The sequence below is a fragment of the Amphiura filiformis genome, chromosome 9 (assembly GCF_039555335.1).
Source record: "Amphiura filiformis chromosome 9, Afil_fr2py, whole genome shotgun sequence".
Lineage (NCBI taxonomy): Eukaryota > Metazoa > Echinodermata > Ophiuroidea > Amphilepidida > Amphiuridae > Amphiura > Amphiura filiformis.
This window is the reverse complement of record NC_092636.1, coordinates 12,453,394-12,473,514: the sequence shown is the minus strand read 5'-3', so window position 1 is coordinate 12,473,514 and position 20,121 is coordinate 12,453,394. Positions and strand designations below refer to the sequence as shown.

The following is a 20,121-nucleotide window of genomic DNA, read 5'->3' as shown; positions in this document are numbered from 1 at the left end:
ACACATACTCCCCCTGTGGAAGATATTTCCAAAATCTTCCACAGGGGTAGTGTGGTTTTCAACTGGAATAGCCCATTCAATGTACAAACAAATAATACATATTCTCACTTTGTACATGATGAGAGTAAATCGTAGGTTACAGTTTCACTATATATAGGCTATTTATTTATTGCAAGAGAAATCACACTCGGTTCAAGATGAGGTTCACTTACTATCTCACTATTCATTACTGCGGGATAAACGGGGCATATCACTCCATGAATGTTATACATATATTAACTGTCAGTGAGTGTAGTAGTTGGAACATAATATAGTGTATTGTATTTTACTGCGGTGTCTGAATTCATGCCGCAATTGCTTTGCGGTGCGGTGCGTTGCCAATATATATCGATTACATTTTGCCGTAACTCAACGCAACTCATCGCATTTCCAAGTTAAAATGTATTTAACTTTATTGCGATACAGCAATGCAGTATTTTGCAGTACGATGCAAAGCAATTGCGGCGTAGTATGAACAGACCTTTACTTTGGTGTATCCTTGGTGAGTTAGACTAGTGTAAAGACTCTGTTGGGGAATTTAGCAGCTTACTGTATAATTCTTCAATAGAAGATTTCTGTGCTAGGCTAATTCCGTTGAGTTTCTCACAAAGGATAACCCTTCACTTAATGGCATACTTATAAAAGTATGTCCATACTTCATGTTAAATGTCACACACAGTCTTTATTAATTTGCTTTAACATTTACCATGTCATAAAACTGTCAAATCAGAATGTCAACACCTTTATTACAATGTCTCTAATTGGTTAATTACATGATATAATCATCTGAGTTCCGACAAAACCAGGAACAAGTCGCATTTTTGACATTTCATGATTTAAATAAAATTATAAGCACGGGACAATAAGCTTCAAAATGATACCAAAATTATATACATAGCATCAATACTTTTAAAGATATGGATAATTTTGTAAATTAATGATACCTTGCTATTTTTGCAAAATTGCTTGTCTGAGTAATGTGCTAATTAGTTTCCTGCTTTACACCGGATTGAATAGGGATTATCATAGTTCAACTGTCAATTATTGATTAAATAAACCTTTCTTTATAAGTACTTTCGAGGATTTGAATGTCCACTCAGTTTTAAGGTCAAATACCATGCAATTAAGAATTCCAAAATTTGATTTTTTTTATGGGAATGTCATCCTTAAAGGCCTGTAACTCAAAAACATGCCTGGCGACTTGTTCCGGGTTTTGTTGGAGCTGGTCACATATATGACATCTTGAAATCAATGCATGAGGGTACTTTCTAATTGACATTTGTGTTTGTTTACTGGAACATGGAGTTGATTATATTTTGGGAGCAACAAAAAGGAGGGGTTGTTTTTGAGTTGTACATGTATTTTTAGTGTACCTTTACTCATGTTTTACAAAAAAAGGTGGGTTATTTTTTGAGTTGTTCAACTGGAAAATCGTAATCAGGTAATGGCAGACCATTTTGGAATTCTAGTGATTTGATCACCATCAACTTGCCAAACAACAACCAAGTGTAACTTTACTCAAATCCTTTTAAGTTGTGAACATTTTTAAATGTCAATTTTCTTATTTTGCTCCCTATTTATATTTTCCATTTTGGTCTATATCTCAGTTTCACAATGGCCGCTCTTTGCTGGTTCAGATCACATCACATTATGTTCTGTCCCTCTTTTGGGTACTCAGCAAATGAGTTTAATATGTGATGCGATCAAGCAAAATCAGTCGGAACTCGGAAATATTGATTTTGAGAAATAGCCAAATAAAAGAACTTCTTTCTTTTGTTTCCTGATGTTTTGGAAACTCTTTATTGCTCATATCTTTGGAACTGGTTGTTCAATTTCATTGGGGTTTTCTGCGAACTCCAGCTCTGTAAATGCTTCTTACTATCCTATAAGAAACTGAAAATTTAATATTTCCGAGTTCTGACTGATTTTGCTTGATCGGATTAGATATGATAAGCAAGCACCTAGGAGTCACCTACTTTACATTGGCTTTACCCACAGTGAGGCTCATGCCCACAATTTACACCAACAGGAAAAACCCAGCTTATTGGGGGCACACTTCAACCACTCAAGGCAAACAGAAGGTGTCACAGCTCTGCCATTTACTGACCCAAGGAAATCAAATTGACACTAGAATTCTCACTACTCTTTGATGAAGTATTTGGGTGTGTTCATATGATAATTGTGGTCATTACCATAGTGATGGTTCCTTTCCAAGGTTCCAAATCTGAAAATAAAAATGGGGAAAATCAACTAAGTAAGCAAATGATACTTGATATAAGCCTATTCGCCGTAGAAGTGACGTAATTAATCGGATTAACTACCATAGCAATAGATGAGTACAATTGAATATATCGCCCTGCACTACAACATTCACACGATACCTATGCATTGAACCATAGATGTTAAAGAAAGGCTGATCACTCGCACCTGTAAGATTAGTATCTTTAAAAAGAGCGGCATTGTATTCAATCTATGTTTGCTGACATACACATGTGATTGGTGCAATCTACTTGTAGTGCAGGGCGATCTATTCGAAAATTGTATTAATCTATTGCTATGGTAGTTAATGTGATTATTACATCACTTCTACTGCGAATATGCCTAGCCTATATTAAGGGATCGAATAGCAATGTTTGCACAGTATTTTTTGTGGGACCTGAAAGCACATCAGACACACCAAATTGTATTCTGAATACAAAGAATGTCCTGATGATATCAAATAATTTAGATTTTTTTAATATTCGCAATATAATACAAATTTTATGGCAAATTATTAGAAATTGATATTTTTGATATTTAATAGTTAAATGTGATGCGATCAAGCAAAATCAGTCGGAACTCAGAATTATTAAATTTTCAGTTTCTTATAGGATAGGAAAAAGTATTTACAAAGCTGCATTTTGCAGAAAACCCCATTGAAATTGAACAACAGCTCCAAAGATATGAGCAATTAAAAAAGAGTTTCCAAAACAATAGGAAACAAAAGGAAATATTTCCTTTGTTTGGCTATATCTCAAAATCAATATTTCCGAGTTCTGACTGATTTTGCTTGATCGCATCACAAATATCAAAAATATAACAAATATAAATTCTCAATAGTTTGCCAGTCTAGAACTATTACTACCAAGCCCACTGGTTTCTAAAATTTTACCCCAACACTGTGGTGTGCAGCTGAAAGTTAAGGTATGGACTAACGCTTCTTGATTATGATACTTACTTGTCAGTGAATAGAACTGATGGGTCCACATCAGCTGTGTCTGTGACTACCTTTGCATTATCTTTATCAGTCTTTGATGATGGTATATGAAACTTGGCCATCTGTACTTCTGTATCACTCAAACCACCGTGCGATATCCTTGCATAACCAACCCTTAAAAAGGAGATACAATTATTGAGTAATTATATTACTTTCGTACATGAGCTATGGTAACATGGAAAAGCAGAAGTTTAAAGGATGGGAATGAACAAATTTGATTAAAAGTGACTCTCCAGGAATCAAACGCATCACCTCAGGTTTGCGAGAACTGCGCCAGTAACTACTTGGCCATTGGCGCATGCCTCGCAAAACTATGGTATTCTTTTATGCGATGCTGGTGTTAGATCTTAAACCAAGAACTTATTTCTGTTCCTTCCTTGTATTGACAGGAAAAATTGCATAAGGCTCACAATTCTGAAAAATTTCATTGTGTTTCATGGTGCTAAATCCTTTTTGAAAGACCTGTATTAATTCCATTGGCAGTGCCATGGGAAGGGCATATTTCTGCAAATAAACCTTGGAATAAAGCCATAGCAGCTGAAAGGTCTATCCCATGATGCTTTGCTGTACCAAAATATGAGTGAATGTACCATTTAAAGTATACAAAATATTTCACTTCAACTTCCAATTACTAGCTGAAATCAGGGGTGCTTAGACTTTTGTTTGAAAAAATATGACCTCTAATGTATTGTGAAACTATCCATAGCTCTCAACATTTAAGCTGCTCTTACTTATGTTTTGTATACATTTGCTTCAGAACAAGCAGATACACTGCAATGCATGATGGGAGCAGGGTTTACTTTTACACACAAAACACGCATATTTACGCATTCACACACTTTGCAGACCCCTTCAAATCCAACACGTACAAAATCTTGAAAACGTACACATTCAAATGTTACAAGATTTGAATATAAACACCCAATATTGTTAAAAATGTTTTATAAAATAAAAAAATACCCCTTGGCCAATGTTTTGGACCCCTTCAGCGGAAAAATTCACAATTGAAAGGGTCTAAAAAATTTGAAAATACCCTTCAGCAAATGGTTAAAGAAAACCCTGGATGGGAGACTCCCTTCAGCTGCTGTGGAATAGGAAATATCTACCATACTCAACTAACCTTATAAGTCCTTTATACATTATATATTCACAAAATCTGTCTTTGTCTGTGCTGTCTATATCCTGAAAAGATAATTTGAACATAAAATTAGAGGAGTCACTAGTAGTATGAATAAAAACAAAAAAAATATTTGTCGATAAGATTGACATTTGCTATGCTTAGGGTGTGGACAATATTGCCGTTCTCAATCATTATTAGTTGATGTTGATTTTCTTCAAGCTCCTTAAATTGCCATCAGCCTTTTCGAGATATGGCGTACACAATAGGAAGGCAGTCTTCAATATGGGTAAAACACAGCAAATTCAAAAGACTTTACCCATTCCATGCAGCGCCATCCTATTGTGTCCGCCATATCTTGAATAAGCTAATGGTATTCCTTGTCTTACCAATGCTATTTTATATACAGCTTGTATACAACACATATCATTAATATGGGCAAGGTTACGGCTACACTACTTACAGTGTTTGAACACCAAATACTTACAGTGTTTGAACACCAAATATTTCTTGATATGATTGGGCTATTCCATTTAAAATCTACACTACCCCTGTGGAAGATTTTGGAAATATCTACAACAGAGGGAGTATGTTTTTCAAATGTAATTGGTGAGAGTTAATCATTTTGAAACCCATACTCCCTCTGAATTATGGCTTTACCTGTATCTTCCACAACTGGAGTGAGCATTTCAAGTGGAAGTTACCCAATTGTCTATTCTATTTGAAACTTATACTCCCTCTGTGGAAGACTTTAGCTAAATCTTCCACAGGGGGGGTGTGGATTTTAAATGGAATAGTGGTTTATTGGACTACCAACAGTATACAAACATAGAATGCTCATGAGGGAAATGCTGTAAAATTTGTTGCCTCTAGGAAAATAGTAGGCCTGCCGTCTCCAGTCACCAAGGGGAAATATTTTTAACTGTTTCTTGAATAAAGAGCATGCAATAATTGTTTTATATAATGTATGAAAATCTTCAGACTGTCACACAGTCTGTAAGAGTAACAAGCAACAAGTAGAGGATCTGATCACCGAGTACCAGTGCCAGATTGTTCCACTGAGGTGACAGAGGTTGCGGTAAAAAGTTCCAATAAAAAATGACCATTGACCGGTGATGACGTCATCACTGGTCAAAAGTCATCTTTCGCGAAATATCAGGTAATATATTCAGAATATTTTATAGCATGAAATTCAGTACATACAAATCAAATGACAGAAAAGTTTTCCTGCATTATATAATATTTACCAAGTTTGATGTACACGTTACGTATCACCTACGTAACTCTTCCTTAGCTCAATAATACCATAAAAACTTCATAGTTGGCATATGTGCTTACTATCGAGTGCTTTTGAAAAAGTGAAATTGTACCAAAGTCTGGCGTTTTACCAACTGAGCTAATGGGGTTGAGACACAAATGAGCTAATGGGGTTGAGACACAAATTAGCAGGTTTACTTGTTCGTATATAACTGTATGTAACTATGTATCAATGATTTGTTCAAAACCCATTACACTTTTTTGGATGGGGCTCTCCATTTTGCATGTTTTAAAAGCACTCGATAGTAAGCACATATGAAATCACCATCTTCTTCATGCACGCTGGATCCAATACCAACATGGCTCCTTAAAAAATGTATAAATGAGCTTGTTCCTATCATCACAAAAATCATCAACTTATCATTCCAGCAAGGTAAATTTCCTGATGTTTTAAAATCTGCACTCATCACACCACTCATCAAAAACCAAGCTTAGACTGTGAAACTCTGAAAAATTATCGTCCTGTGGCCAATCTCAAATTCCTCGCTAAAACTATTGAACGTGCATGTTCTTCACAAATACATAAGTATCTCACTTCACAACATCTTCGCGGTAAAATGCAGTCGGCCTATAGATCTGATCACAGTATTGAGACAGCGCTACTTCGTGTATATAATGACTTGATGTTGGCAGTAGACAAAGGAAAGGAAGCTGTTTTAATACTTCTAGATTACTCTGCTGCATTTGACACTATCAACCATGATATTTTTATTGACCGCCTTACCCAGAGATATGGTATTACTGGATCTGTATTAAACTGGCTTTCATCATACTTCAACAACCGCTCACAATTTGTTTCAATCAATAACACTATTTCTAAAGCGCATGTGCCAAAGGAGGGTGTTCCACAAGGATCTGTGATTGGACCACTATCATTTACCATGTACACAGCCCCTCTGGAGGATGTTATTAATGCTCATGGCTTCAGTAAAATGATTTATGCCGATGACACTCAAATATATATTGTGCTCGATGAATGTGAACGTTCATATCTTCTTCCAAAGCTTGAAAGATGTATAAACGACATTAAAACCTGGTCAAACATGAACGATTTAAAACTAAATGAGGACAAAACGGAAGTAATCCATATCACATCTCGTTTGAGACCCAATTCCCCTTTACCACCTGTTCAAATTTGTGACTCATTTATCCAACCTGTAAATAATGCTCGCAATCTTGGTGTAATTGTCCAGAATGATCTGAGAATGGATTCTTTTGTTAATAACATTTGTCGCTCAGCATCTTTTGCTCTGTATAAAATTGGCCAGATCAGAAAATTTCTTGATAAAATTGTACTGAAATGCTTGTTCACGCTTTTATTACATGTCGCCTTGACCAATGCAATAGTCTTCTTTATGGTTTACCCGACTCACAGATCTCCAAACTCCAACGAATTCAAAACTCGGCTGCCAGATTAATTTCGCTTACTAAGAAACGTGATCACATTACTCCAATCCTTCATGATTTACATTGGCTACCTGTGAAATACCGCATTATATACAAAGTTCTCCTCCTCACTTATAAATGTATTAATGATCTTGCACCTGTCTATCTACAAGAACTCATACAGCATTACACGCCTCCACGTAGTCTTCGATCGTCAACACAATTTCGTCTAACTAGCTCATCATATTCTACTCAGTATGGTCATCGCTCATTTTCTATTGCTGCCTCTGAACTTTGGAACAGTTTACCATTACATGTGAAAAACTCTCAGACTGTTAATCAGTTTAAAACATCTCTGAAAACTTATTTATTTAAAATTGCATACTAATGTTTATTTGTTATGTTTTTGTCTATGTATAATTTGTTTAAGCGCTTAGGGACTTTGGTGTAAAGCGCTATATAAGCATGGTTTATTATTATTATTATTATTATGCTAACTATCTAGTTTTTACGATATGACTTACCTTTAATTTGCCATAGGTAGTAAATTTCTTGTAATCTCTACTGCCTGGTTTGGATGTCACATAACCCATGAATACTGTTGGATTTTTACTATTTGAGACACAAATAAAATATAAAGACACACAAGTTATGGCACTAAGTTATTTTGTAACAAGCATACCGTATTTCGTCAAATAGGCCCCCCCTCAAATAAACGCCCCCCACCACTTTTTTCAACCAAGATGTTTCAAAAATGCTGATATTTCCATGCTATCTTGTGTAGTAAGCTTACCAAGTTACACACATGGTCGATAATAGCGTCACTTTTTGGCGAAAATCTGGATTGGAAACCCGGAAGTGAACCAGAAGTCGGTGTTTCTAGTTCAGAGTTCGTGATTTTAGGGTGAGTTTTAAGTTTACCTAATGATTTTAACGGAATTATCGTTTTAAAATTAAATTGACCCTGAATAAACGCCCCCCGTTTGGAAAATGTAACGCCCCCGGGGGCGTTTATTTGACGAAATACGGCATGTAATCAGACATGTATGGGGGCATCTTCCGTTGCGACAGACACATCATATTTGATTCTCTGCTACTCTTATACTATTCTCTGCTACAATTCTTAGTTCTCAACTGCAAATTTTCTGCTGAAATGCTAAGCTTTTATAGAGGATTTGCTCTCCTTTTTGACATTCACAAATATTTTGATGCTGTAGAATTTGCCAATATGTCTATCAAAGTATATCTTAGCCTTAAGACACGAGCTTGTCTAGTTCTTACTGATAATATATCATTTTTGATTTTTAGAGTTAACCTGAGGTACAGTCTGTCCACATAGAAGTACTAAGTAAATAGACCTCGGAAACTGGAGGTATGAGAATAATTATTTCAGTGCAATGCGTGTGTAAATGCTTCTTTGGCGTGCCAACTACTGCGAGATTTGTACTTGCCGAGCGCACCACGTTCTTTACGCGTCATGTTTTTTTAACACGCAGTGTGTGTGGCGCAAAGCATCGACCCCCGATGCTACAGATTTGGTTTGTATTTCTATGTGGACAGACTGTAGCCATTACTGCTTTTCTTCTAATTATACAATTGAAACTGAGCAGTCACCAAGAGAAAGTCTTTTTCAAATGGAAGTTTTCCAGACAGTTGGCATTTGTTAAATTTATGGATGACCCAGTTTATAATTACGGGTCATCAATGCTAACACAAACGCTATTTAACTATTTGATTATTTATCCTGAACATAATCTGCACGAAGCGCACATTCAAGCGTGGGGTATGTTTTGTGTAAGAGATTGATGTTTATGTTGCCAAATGTTTTGAAACTTATCATTTCATGTGATTTACCTTTTTCTTGTAATATTAGCTAAGTACCCTGTTTGAAGTTTCCTGTCCACATCATCTCTGTAATAATAATCATAACATTGAAATGTATGAATGATTGCATAATATTATGATCAGGGTATCACATGGACCTTTTTCACAGACATCAGTGCAATCAATCGATATCGGGTCCAGCATTTTAAGACTTTACACCCGAACGCACAATACCACACTGGCTCAGGCGATCGCTGTTGTGTGACGACAAAATCTAAGATTGATCGTCAAATAGCATCACACATTTTTTCAATTCTTTGTATTTCGTAGGATAAAAACAATATGGAAAAGGCTTTAACTATAGTGTTGTTTTAAAGCTGATGTGAATATAGACAGGAAAAAGATATCAAGTTGGAATTACACAACAAAACATTCCAAAGGTATTTTCATGCAAAATTATTCTGATAAGTACAATTATGATATTAGTTTTTGCTACACAACTAAATTGCACTCTAGTTCAGGGATCCGCAACTGACGGCGCGCACCACTTGTGGCATAGTGCCGCATTCCAAACAGCGCACAACAGCTAGTAAGGGGAAAAAAGACGTTTTTGTACTTTAGTTAATCAAGAAATTATGTACAAGGAGCCATCCTAAATGATATTGTAATGGGATATTGAAAAGTATCTCTTTAATGCATAAAATAAAACACTGTCTACCAATTATTAGAAACACCCCAATTATACTGCCCCCAATTATACTGCCCCCAATTATGCAAATTAGGCCTTATCAAAACCCAGTTGCACACCCAGAAAGATTCATACTGTGTGGACTCTATGTGAGAGAAAAGTTACTTAATTACTAGATTTGATACTGTGTGGACTCTATGTGAGGGAAAAGTTGCTTAATTTACTAGATTTATACTGTGTGGGAGCTCTGTGTGGGCAGAAAGTTTACCAAGTTAGAACTGTGTGAGGAGCTGTGTGCTGGAAAGATTTTATATTTTGTGCCTGGGATAATACTGGTAAGTCTTTTAACTTCTGTATTATAATATTATAGATCTCCAAAATTAGGCCATGTTATAAAACTTTTGCCCAAAAGCATGAGTGCAGTAGTTTCAGTGTATGGTCTTAGGGCACAATTTCATTGCCATTGAGATGATGGTTTAAAACTTCCAAAATTTCTTCTTTTCATTTTGTCATTAAAATTTATGGCTACCATGCCAAAATATGATAGTTTCAGAGAAGTTTGGTGCAATTCCAGCACCTATACGAATTAATTTGGCTGAAATCAAGCGTGTTTAAGTTATACTTTTTCTTGTATTTTGCTGTGTGATGAAAGTTTTGCTGTGACGCAACAGATCTGTGTGTGTTGACATAAGCCATGAGTCATGCATGTCAATTCCTTTGTTCTTTTCAACCTAATTACCAAAAGCATACATTGCATTGATTGCACAGCTGGAGTTCTATTTATCTCAAAGTGTGTTTTTATAAAAACAACTTGTGGATTTTTTTTGATGATGAAATGAAATATTTGTTAACTTTTCGGCCTTTGTGATTTTTACTTAGTTGATTTCATCTCATGTTTAGATTAAAATATTGTGCCTTAGTCAGTTGAAACTTACATGTACCATGCTTTGGTGTTTTATAATTGAAGTGGTTCATGAGATTTTATTCTTCAGGTCTAGTATCTTAGTATGAATGGAGTTCAATTATAAATTTGTTCAGGATATTTAGCATTGGTTATGCATGGGAGGGAATGAATGATTTTGCTGTTAAATTAATAGGGAGGTGATCGTGTCAAATTGGGCTGTCTTTCATTGGATTTGTTTCTTCATTAATATTTTTTGGGATAATCGGGAACTCTGCTCATGCTAAGATATTTTGTAAACAATGTTTTATCATATTTAAATGTCTAAAAAACTTGTGTGTTCATGCAACTTTTGTGATTCACAAACACACTTTTTTAGAGGCTTTGCATTTGTATTCATGGGACATTTTAAACTCAGGTTTTGCAAGGTCTGTCAGAGTTGTTAATAGAACATAGTTTATATTTATTTCCATATTTGATATTTTTTGTATTCATACATGAGGCATTCCATTTGATAAACAAAAGCAGTATTATTTTTTGTTAATTTATTTGAACCAAAGTGAAATGCTGGTCAAGTTTGGATAGGATCTTTTGACATCATAAATTGTTTGGTTTATGACAAAAACTTATTGATCTTGTTGACCAAGCAGATATTCTTGCAGCTCAGAAGCGTGTGCTTTCACATGCCAAATTGTGCCTTTTATAGAAACTATTTTTTTTGTATTCTGGACATATCTTTTATACTTTTATATTACAACAAACTGCCTCAGTATTCATTCCTGCCAAAGATTAGTGTGTTTATTCAAAACACTCAGTACTTGCCGCCTAGTTATCTAGGACTTGTGTTTATTTATTATGGATGATTGGTATTGGTAAGTGTATGTTATTATGTGTTTTTATGTCTTTTTCATTACATGCTTAAAACATGATACTGAGACTTCTATTTTTTAAAGTGGCAATGCTCTTCTTCCATGGTCAGTGTTAATAATGATAAAAGCTGTGTGATTGGTAACGATTTCTTGCTGTGTGATGCGTTACATACCGGGTAACAATTGGAAGAAAACTTGTCAGGTGATCTGTGTGATGGGCCTGAACTTGATGATAATCGTAATAGAAAAACTGTGTGTGATGATTAATTGATACTGATGAGAGTATATATTGGAAGAAAACTTGTCAGGTGATCTATCTGTGTGCAGATCTGAGCTTGATAATATTAAATGATTATAGAAAACTGTGTGATTATTAATTGATGATGACGAGTATATATCATGGGTTGATATAAGCGATGGGATCTGTGTGTGTTGATTTATTAACCTATGTGGTTAATTTGAAAGAATGATGATCCCTGGATGTGAACATAGGCCTATTATGAATTCAATATCAGAACTGTGCAAGCGAGCGGAGTTTGTGTTTGTCACAATAAACTCAAAACGATATTGAATTAGTATAGGCCTGCAAAATTGCCATGTATTGTTGTGCAGCTGGTACAGAAGTCTCAGTTTAGTCATGTTTATTTAAAATTTATCATGTTTTGTCATTTTTTACAAGGTACTATTTATATTTTTTTCTGTGTTTTATTTCCACAGAGGTTTCGGTATTTTTCGGAATTATTGGATTGATCGTTATTTATTGGCATTCTCGGGGGTATTCTGTAGGCACACAGTCTAGTATTATATTGCGATATTATTGATTGTGAAGAGTTTGTTGTGAGGAAGAAAAGGGAGTAAATAAAGCTACCAATTGAAATAGAAAAAAATACATGTGTGAAAGCGTGTTGTTATCTCTATAAGGTTTGTGTCAAAGTCCACACGGTGTGTTCTGCCACACCAACGAACCCGTGGTGGTGATAAAACTAAACCAGTAGCCCTACCAGTCTCCGGTCCCGCCACAATATATATAAAAAAAAGGCTAAAAGCTCAGAGGCCGCTGCTCCATGGACTCACCAATGGGAGGTGCCCATGGGCCCCACAAGAGACCCTAAAGTGAGCCCATGAACCCCACCCATAAAACAATCCCTTCCGTTTTCATCTATATAGTGGTCCTTTAAAATTCACTACATTTCAAAGTGGCACTTAAGGAATTTACTTGAGGATCCCTGCTCATCAGTCTTCACTTGTGGTAAAGTTAGAATCATTTCTGATAAACGAGAGACAAATAAAACACTGGTTTTCATATGACAGTACCTGTATCAATTTGTGAACTAGTACTCACCTATCGTTGCCCATATGTGTAACGACAAAATCTACTGGACTCCCTGATATATTTACTGTAGCACTAACTGCTGGAGCTAACTCTCCATTAGGGGATGGTAGTAAATGGTGCTCTGACCTCAAGATGGGATACCTAGATAGAATTAGATTCCTGCAGAAGAGTGTGGATAAAATACATCAACATCAGCATTTTCAGAGTTTCTATCAAAATCAGTTTTGTACTTGGGCATTTTCGATGTGGCTCTTTTCAATTTTCATTTGTTACACAAAAAAGGTTTCAGAAAAAAACACTATATATTCCATCAAATCAATTATAAAACTACCCTTCTATAGCTTACCCCCATGTATGTGATTTAGTTGAGGGGCCAAAGTCATCATACATTTTTAGTCTTTCCCCAAGCCACATGCTGATATCATTGTTGCCTAGATACGGTTTAGATGCATCGCTTTCTAGAAGAGTGATCACGTCTGCTCCTGTAAGTACGAAACAAGATGGCGAGGTTTACTTTGATGGTGGTGACAACAGGCTAATCCTTTTAAAGTCATCACTCCCCCTGTGGAAAATTTTGGAAATATCTTCCACAGAGGGTAGTATGAATTTCAAATGGAATTAGTACATTAAGGGATCTAAAAAGAGCGTTTACTGCGTTTCGACAGTATTTTTGTGGGACATGAGAGCACCTCAGACCTATCGAATTGCATTCTGAATACTGAAGCATGTCTTTCTGATATCAAATAATTTTCATTTTTGAAAATCACAATATAATACAAATTATAAAAATTTGATATTTTTCAAATTTTTGATATATAACAGCCCTAAAGTAAATTATATAAATCTAATGATATATTCTTAAAGTGTATGTAGCAGGAGGAAAAGCCGACGGTCAATTGAAAATTTTGACCTTTCATATTGAAGATATGGATTTTTTCCCAAAAGACCTAATTTTTGTTGGTGTTTTGGGAAAAAAAATCCATATCTTCAATACGAAAGGTCAAAATTTTCAATTGATCTTCGGCTTTTCATCCCACCGACATACTCTTTAAGTATAAATCATCAGATTTATGAAGTTTACTTCAAGTACTGTTAAATATCAAAATATCAATTTTTAATGATTTGCCATAAAATGTGTATTAAATTGCGAATTTCAAAAATCAAAATTATTTGATATCAGAAATGACTTTCTTCGTATTCAGAATGCAATTCGATATGTCTGATGTGCTCTAATGTCCCAAAATAAATACTGTTCATACCCCAGCCCTTAACCAACTCTATTTGAAACTCCCCCTTCCTCTCCGTTTTGGAAGATACAGATTGAATCTTTTTCAGAGGTTGAACAAAATTCAAATGGAAATGCCTAATGTATTCATTCCATTTGAAATTTATACTCCCCTGTTGAAGATATTTCTAATATCTTCCACGCAGTGGGAGTGTGGATTTTAAACGGAATAGCCAAAATCACAAACATATGAAGGGCTTGGCAAAACACTGCCTCATCTGCATTTCTGATGAGAATGATATTCCGGCACCAAAATTCTCACACAAATATTGGGCCCTCCAGTGACAACTTATCAGCTGCTAAGAACTATATTGATTGGTTACTAAGAAGGCTATATCATTTATTGAGCCAATCAGAAATGTGGTAAGAATAGTCAGTGGGTCTGAAGGTGATTAAGCTTAAAATTACTAAGAAATCTAACAGCTCTATTTTGATTGGTTACTGAGATGATTACATCACATAATTAACCAATCAGGGGCACTGTAAGAAAAGCAGTAGTGCCACTTGGGGTTACTGAAAATGGTCAATACATTACCTGTATCCTCCAGCATCTGTGCAGCTCTCTCAAAGCTAGGCCATCCTTTATTATCATACATAAAATGTGCCGTCCATATCAGACTAGTAAATTCCTTTGGATTGGTTGGCTGGGGTTGTGGTCTGGTCCGATGATGGTACCTGACGCCAAAACCACCCAACCCAATCATCAAGATCAGGATCAGTACTGCAAATAATGAATGAAACAAGACAATTAATGAATCTCAATGTACTGTACATGCATCACTTTGAATTTTAAGTCTCCGTCCCAGCCGATTTGTGCTCCCTCGTCACTAAACAAACCGTCTGGCGACAACCTCATAGTATATCTTTTCTGGCTAGGACCGAGACAATTTGAATTTAAGTTTTTTAATTTGTGACCATCAGTGTTCGAAATATGCCTCAAAAAGTTACAGGCCAGCCGGGCTTGACCTTAAAAAGTTACCGGCCAGCCGAGCCGGCAACTAGATGCCAGTCAGAAAAGTTACCGGCCAGGCCAAAAAAGTTACAGGCCAATGGCCGGCTGAACGGCCCTATTTCGAACGCTGGTGACCATTTATTGCTGACCATTATCATGTTCATTAACTTGGAATTTACTCCCATAATATTCAGAATGTACCCTCTACTTATAAATCTTCTCTCAAGCGCCACCTCCTCTCATCCCAAAATTTTCCGTTTTGTCACTCTTCTTCCACTCTCATTATGCTTCACTCTCTATTTCCCGTGATATTTTCCTGTTAACTTCTTCTGTTTTTGGTTAGCTTTTTTTTTCAAATGGTTCTGCATAGGGGAAAATGTCCCCAGTCAGAGATCTTTCCTCCCTGTTGCCCTCCAATAAAAAGCAAAACAATAAAAAATATCAACATTTCGCAGCTAATTTCATTTTTAACCCCCCCCCCCTTGAAATTTACTTTGCACCTCCCATGCCCCCTTCCCACTGGAAGAAAAAAAATTCTAGTGCTGTCTCTGGTGCTAAGAGATCTAAAAACCATATTTTGATAGATTATGAAATAGAAACAAATTAAATTTTGTTTGGTTTATATAAGGCTGAAAAAATAAGACTCATAACACTGTGTATTGATATAGAATGGCATGCACGCGGCTGGGCGCAATGTTTGCGCTAGTTGTGAGTTGGGTAATGCCTGACCAGTAACAAAAGCCGAATAATTTCCGCCTAATAAAACCGAACAAATATTAGTTTGATCTTTCGATCGACCATCGATGCTTGGTGGATCCGTATAATTTATGAAATAAATAAATTTATTATTGTTGATTCTGACAAAATAGTAATTTGTGCCTGTAGTGATATTGACCAATATAAATTTATCGTTAATTATGCTTAATTAGTTCATTAATAACAGGCATCGAAGCAGCATTGACGGTCGATCCAAAGATCAAGCAAATTTGTTTCTGGTGCCTTAGTCAGATAATATGATTAATAAAATATAATATCCATTTGATCTATTGCATACTTACATATTTTGGCATCAGCAAATGCTTGGAAAACCCCTGTCCCATCCAGGTTGGTAAATGCAATATGCCTACTTTTCTTGGCTTTAGGGTCTCTCCCTTCACCCTGTACCACAGCTCGCACTATGTTAAATATCACAAACATCATCAGTAACATTGTTCCCTCTCTGGAAAAAAAAACGGGAAAAAATGTAATTACACTTTGTTTCACCTTAAAGGGGCATTTCGTGATCCACAGCTTCATCCCCCCACTTTTCTCAAAAAAAGTTGAGATTTGTATATCACTGGAAACCTCTGGCTACATAATGTTTATGTACAAAATATTTCTTGCAGATTAATTCGTTTTGCAAAGATATCGTGAGTTTTGAATTTCGTTCTGGTGCACCAGAACGAAATTACAACGCATTGTCTATGGAGCAGTGTAATACACATAATCATGAATAACTCGCAAACGCAAAATCGGAATCAACTGAAATTTGGGAATAGGCTTTTTTCGTGGATATGTACTGAAAAATGTCATAAAAAGAGGATGCTAGGATCACAAAACACTCCTTTAAGGGACATATAGATGAATCCAACGAGCCAAGTGATGGTCAGAATTCATTCGGCCATTACTGGGTCCCCTGCGCACCAAACTGGTGCGATGGAGCCAACGGGGACCCAGCTATGCCTGCCATTGAGGTGTACGAATGCGTGAAATTGGATTCGTCTACAGTGTAGATCTCGCTGGTCACAGAATCTCACAGGCTAACTGACAATCTTGCATACATGTGTATAAGGGGGCGGGGGTTTGTCGGCACATTTGAGGTGCATCCGCATGAAAGCACTGACGTCACTACCAAACTCAAAGAGAAACAGAGTGTGGTGATCACGTCATAATATTAAAGTTTGTTCAGCTTAATTCGTGAAAAAAATTAGACTCATAACATCGTGTATTGATATAGGATGCCATGTGCGCAGTTGGGCACAGCACTTAAGCTAGTTGCACATTGCGTGACTGGTGCACACTTATGTGAATTTACACGAGCATAAGTTGGGACTTTATTGACTCACGCAGAATAATTATTGCCAATTATAAGCCGAACAAACTATAGAAGAAGTGTTCCCATTTTCAACCAATGGGCAGTTATAGAGCATCACATTCTGCAAGTTGAAGTTGGGTGCTTATTGGGGCATGGGCACTTAATGGAACAAATATGTTACATATTTTTTCTTTCTTGATAACTCTCAACCTCACCTTGTAAGAGTACCTCCTGGTACAAAATTATAAGCTGTGGTCCACACCGAGAACAACATTTCAAACAAATACGTTGCCATGGCAGTCAGCAATGTTTTGACCGGTGAGCAGCTAGTAGCTCTATCCGCCATCTCTGGCCATATCGACATGATGTACACGCCCAGGAACAGACCACATGTGAAGCCCAGGAAGGAGGAGAAATAGTACAGACCTATTGCGCAGTGACCACCTACAAACCAGTTCCATAAGAAATGACTGGTTACTTCTCTCTTGGAAGACATGAGTACACCTGTTATCATCTCTATGAATATAGCAGCCCTGTTAGGATGTACAAAAAAAATGGGAAATATTTTGTTTATTATTGATTCATTCTGTCAGCTAATCTATAAAAGAAATATATCTTAAATTCTTAAACAGAAAGTTTATGACACGATATAACATGGTTTAGAGCATGCACGTCTACATGTATGCGATTCTTGTACACACTATTTGAACCAATCGGAGTAAAGGAATTTAGAAATTAGCAATTCTAGAATTAGTATTCTAAGCCCTAGGTAATTCCTTGTAAAATGTAGGATTAACTTCAATAGAATTTGGTATACTTATGTTTAATATTTTATTTGAATTGAAGTGTTTAAGAATGAGAATAAAGGTATTTGCCGCTGTCATGCATTTATCGTCTCATATAACACGCGACATCATTATTTTTGGTGTAAAAACAACTTTGCCTTGTTGTTTCACTTAAAATAATGTCGCCCATGTTATATGAGATGATGCACGACAGCAGCTACAACCAAGACCTTTATTCTCTAATTACAGCACATGGGCCTATGGAGCAAGGTAATATATAATACATAATCATGCAAAACTCACCAACGCAAAATCAAAATCAACAGAAATTTTGGGAACAAACTTTTTTATTGCTATCTGCTCACAAATACCATAAAGAAGATGCTAAAATCACAAAATAAAATACTCCTTTAAACCTGGGAGAGGGGGCACTCAAGCCCAATGTGTTTCCGTCCTCGAGTAGAAATTCATCAAACATCACAGACTGCATTTAAGGTCCCAATTTCAGGCTCCTTTTATAAAGGGTAGGCTAATGGCACAAGTGCCCTGCAAATTGCAGTTTAGGGTGGGCATTTTTTTCTTGGCCATTTCACTTCAAATATCGTACATAGACCAACAAAACCTTTTATCCAAAAACAGAGGTCAGCAAAAATGCTCCCCTTTTCAAGAAGATTTCAAGGAATAACAGTGATCAGGGTTGGTATTTTCACATGATCAGGTCAGTGTTTTAGGTTGGAAATGTGAGGCCCTACTGGAAGGTGGTAAAAAGGAGCATTACATCAATGCTCCATGTTTTACAAAATCCATCATGGCCTGGTGAATATTACCTTTCCCCCCCCTTGTGTCATACCATCCATTCGGCAAGGAAGAGCCAGTAACAGCCTGAGCTACCAGAATATCCACTCCAGAGTAAAGGTATACCGCTACTCCTATTATGTCCGCACCATTCCTATATGGAATAGACTTCCAACCATGGCCGTTTCAGCACCCTCAGTTTGCCAGTTCCAAAGCTTGGCTCTACCAGTCTTGAGAGAGATGCTACCAACAGCCACCCTCCAGAAGCTGTAGATGTCCAGTTTTTTACTTGCACCCGTTGTATATATTGTGAGCACCAAGTGAGCACCTACGCACAGCACAGATTCCTCCTACGTCACGTCAAGCTTCTGCTTTATTGGAGTGTATCATATCAAGCATTAAGCACCAGGGCTGCGACACTCATATTCAATCCATGTACAAAAAGTGAACCCATTTCTCCCGGCAGTTGGGTGTATTTAACATTTTCGTATAAGTGCAGACGACAATGCTTGCGTACTGCTTCAATAGTGAAACTCGTAATTTTGTTTGATTGACAGTTCTTAGGCTCGATCATATAGTTCCAGATCTTTGATTACAGGTTACAATATAATACTCAGTCTTGATCACTACCTGCGGACATACTTTAGAGAGATAGGCGACTGACTTTATTTATGCTAAACAAGTGGCTTATCCTATAGTATATGTGTGACTCCAGAATCCTTGGTAATTTGAGTGCCTTAGACTACCCATTTTGGGATGATACATATACTATTAGGCGAGGAAAAAAAAACCTGTTCTACATGAGGACAGACCTTCCAAGTAGGATTGGTTAGTCAGTCTGGCCTTTTTCTTTCTTTTCTTTTCTTTGTTTGCGAATGACCCCAAAACTCACCAAAATCTTTGCAATATTTTGCAATTTATGGAAATACAAAAAAAAATTTGTTTCTGAAATTTTTGAAATCTGGGTCAGCAATAAAAAAATTGTTTCCCAATTTTGGTAAAATCTCGGTTGGTCAGTTGGTCTCGCCCGTAGAACAGGGTTTTCTCTTTTCATCGTCTTATAGTACGATACCTATCATCCTACCACATGTTTTCAAGTCTACACATTGTTTTAACAAATTTGGTCCAAATGGACATAAAGCAATATACCTACCCAGCTGGGAATGGGTGTGGACCAGGAAATGGAGCACCTTGTACCACCCATCTTGGGACCACAGATACTTCCCCATACACCCAATGCATCAGGAACAACAGGCTTCCTAAGCCTAGGCCTTGTCTGAGATTGTAACCGGCCATTTTGGGGTTGGGTTTAGCCACAGGCAATGGGTACTCAGCTGTAACAAAAATAATCATAATAATGCAGATAAAGCATTTGCTCAGGACACCCTCAATATATTTTAAAATTCTGCTTTGTACACAATTGTAATGTGCTTTAGCAAACAAAGATACTCTGCAAAAATCAAGTGCCATAGTTTTGTCACAATCCGAGATTTTGAATAA

The 20,121-nt window shown here is 36.5% G+C and overlaps 2 protein-coding genes across 2 annotated transcripts in view; both read right to left on the bottom strand.

Annotated features, from left to right (window-relative positions):
- Positions 1 to 1,462: 1,462 nt before the first annotated feature.
- LOC140160638 (PGAP2-interacting protein-like) overlaps positions 1,463 to 20,121 on the bottom strand; it is a 40,698-nt gene continuing 22,039 nt past the window's right edge. Inside the window, exons 4-14 of the mRNA XM_072183896.1 lie at positions 19,775 to 19,955; positions 17,257 to 17,574; positions 16,026 to 16,186; positions 14,551 to 14,736; positions 13,077 to 13,212; positions 12,740 to 12,889; positions 8,970 to 9,026; positions 7,640 to 7,727; positions 4,416 to 4,477; positions 3,257 to 3,409; positions 1,463 to 2,263 (exon numbers count right to left, since the gene is read on the bottom strand). The gene's annotated coding sequence lies outside the window, so the exon portion shown is untranslated. The remainder of the gene's footprint in view (positions 2,264 to 3,256; positions 3,410 to 4,415; positions 4,478 to 7,639; positions 7,728 to 8,969; positions 9,027 to 12,739; positions 12,890 to 13,076; positions 13,213 to 14,550; positions 14,737 to 16,025; positions 16,187 to 17,256; positions 17,575 to 19,774; positions 19,956 to 20,121) is intronic.
- LOC140159978 (PGAP2-interacting protein-like) lies at positions 12,736 to 19,917 on the bottom strand. The gene is made up of 6 exons (XM_072183246.1): positions 19,775 to 19,917; positions 17,257 to 17,574; positions 16,026 to 16,186; positions 14,551 to 14,736; positions 13,077 to 13,212; positions 12,736 to 12,889 (listed from the first exon to the last, which is right to left on the bottom strand). Exons 1-6 carry the CDS (start codon positions 19,915 to 19,917, stop codon positions 12,736 to 12,738), a joined length of 1,098 nt encoding a protein of 365 aa, XP_072039347.1.

Excerpts from the sequence above, each read along its gene's own strand:
- LOC140159978 (XM_072183246.1), bottom strand. The coding sequence starts at position 19,917 with ATGGCCGGTTACAATCTCAGACAAGGCCTAGGCTTAGGAAGCCTGTTG. Across the intron at positions 13,213-14,550 it reads ACAGATGCTGGAGGATACAG|GAGCAGACGTGATCACTCTT; the intron begins GTAATGTATTGA and ends TCGTACTTACAG. Across the intron at positions 12,890-13,076 it reads ACTAAATCACATACATGGGG|GAATCTAATTCTATCTAGGT; the intron begins GTAAGCTATAGA and ends ACTCTTCTGCAG.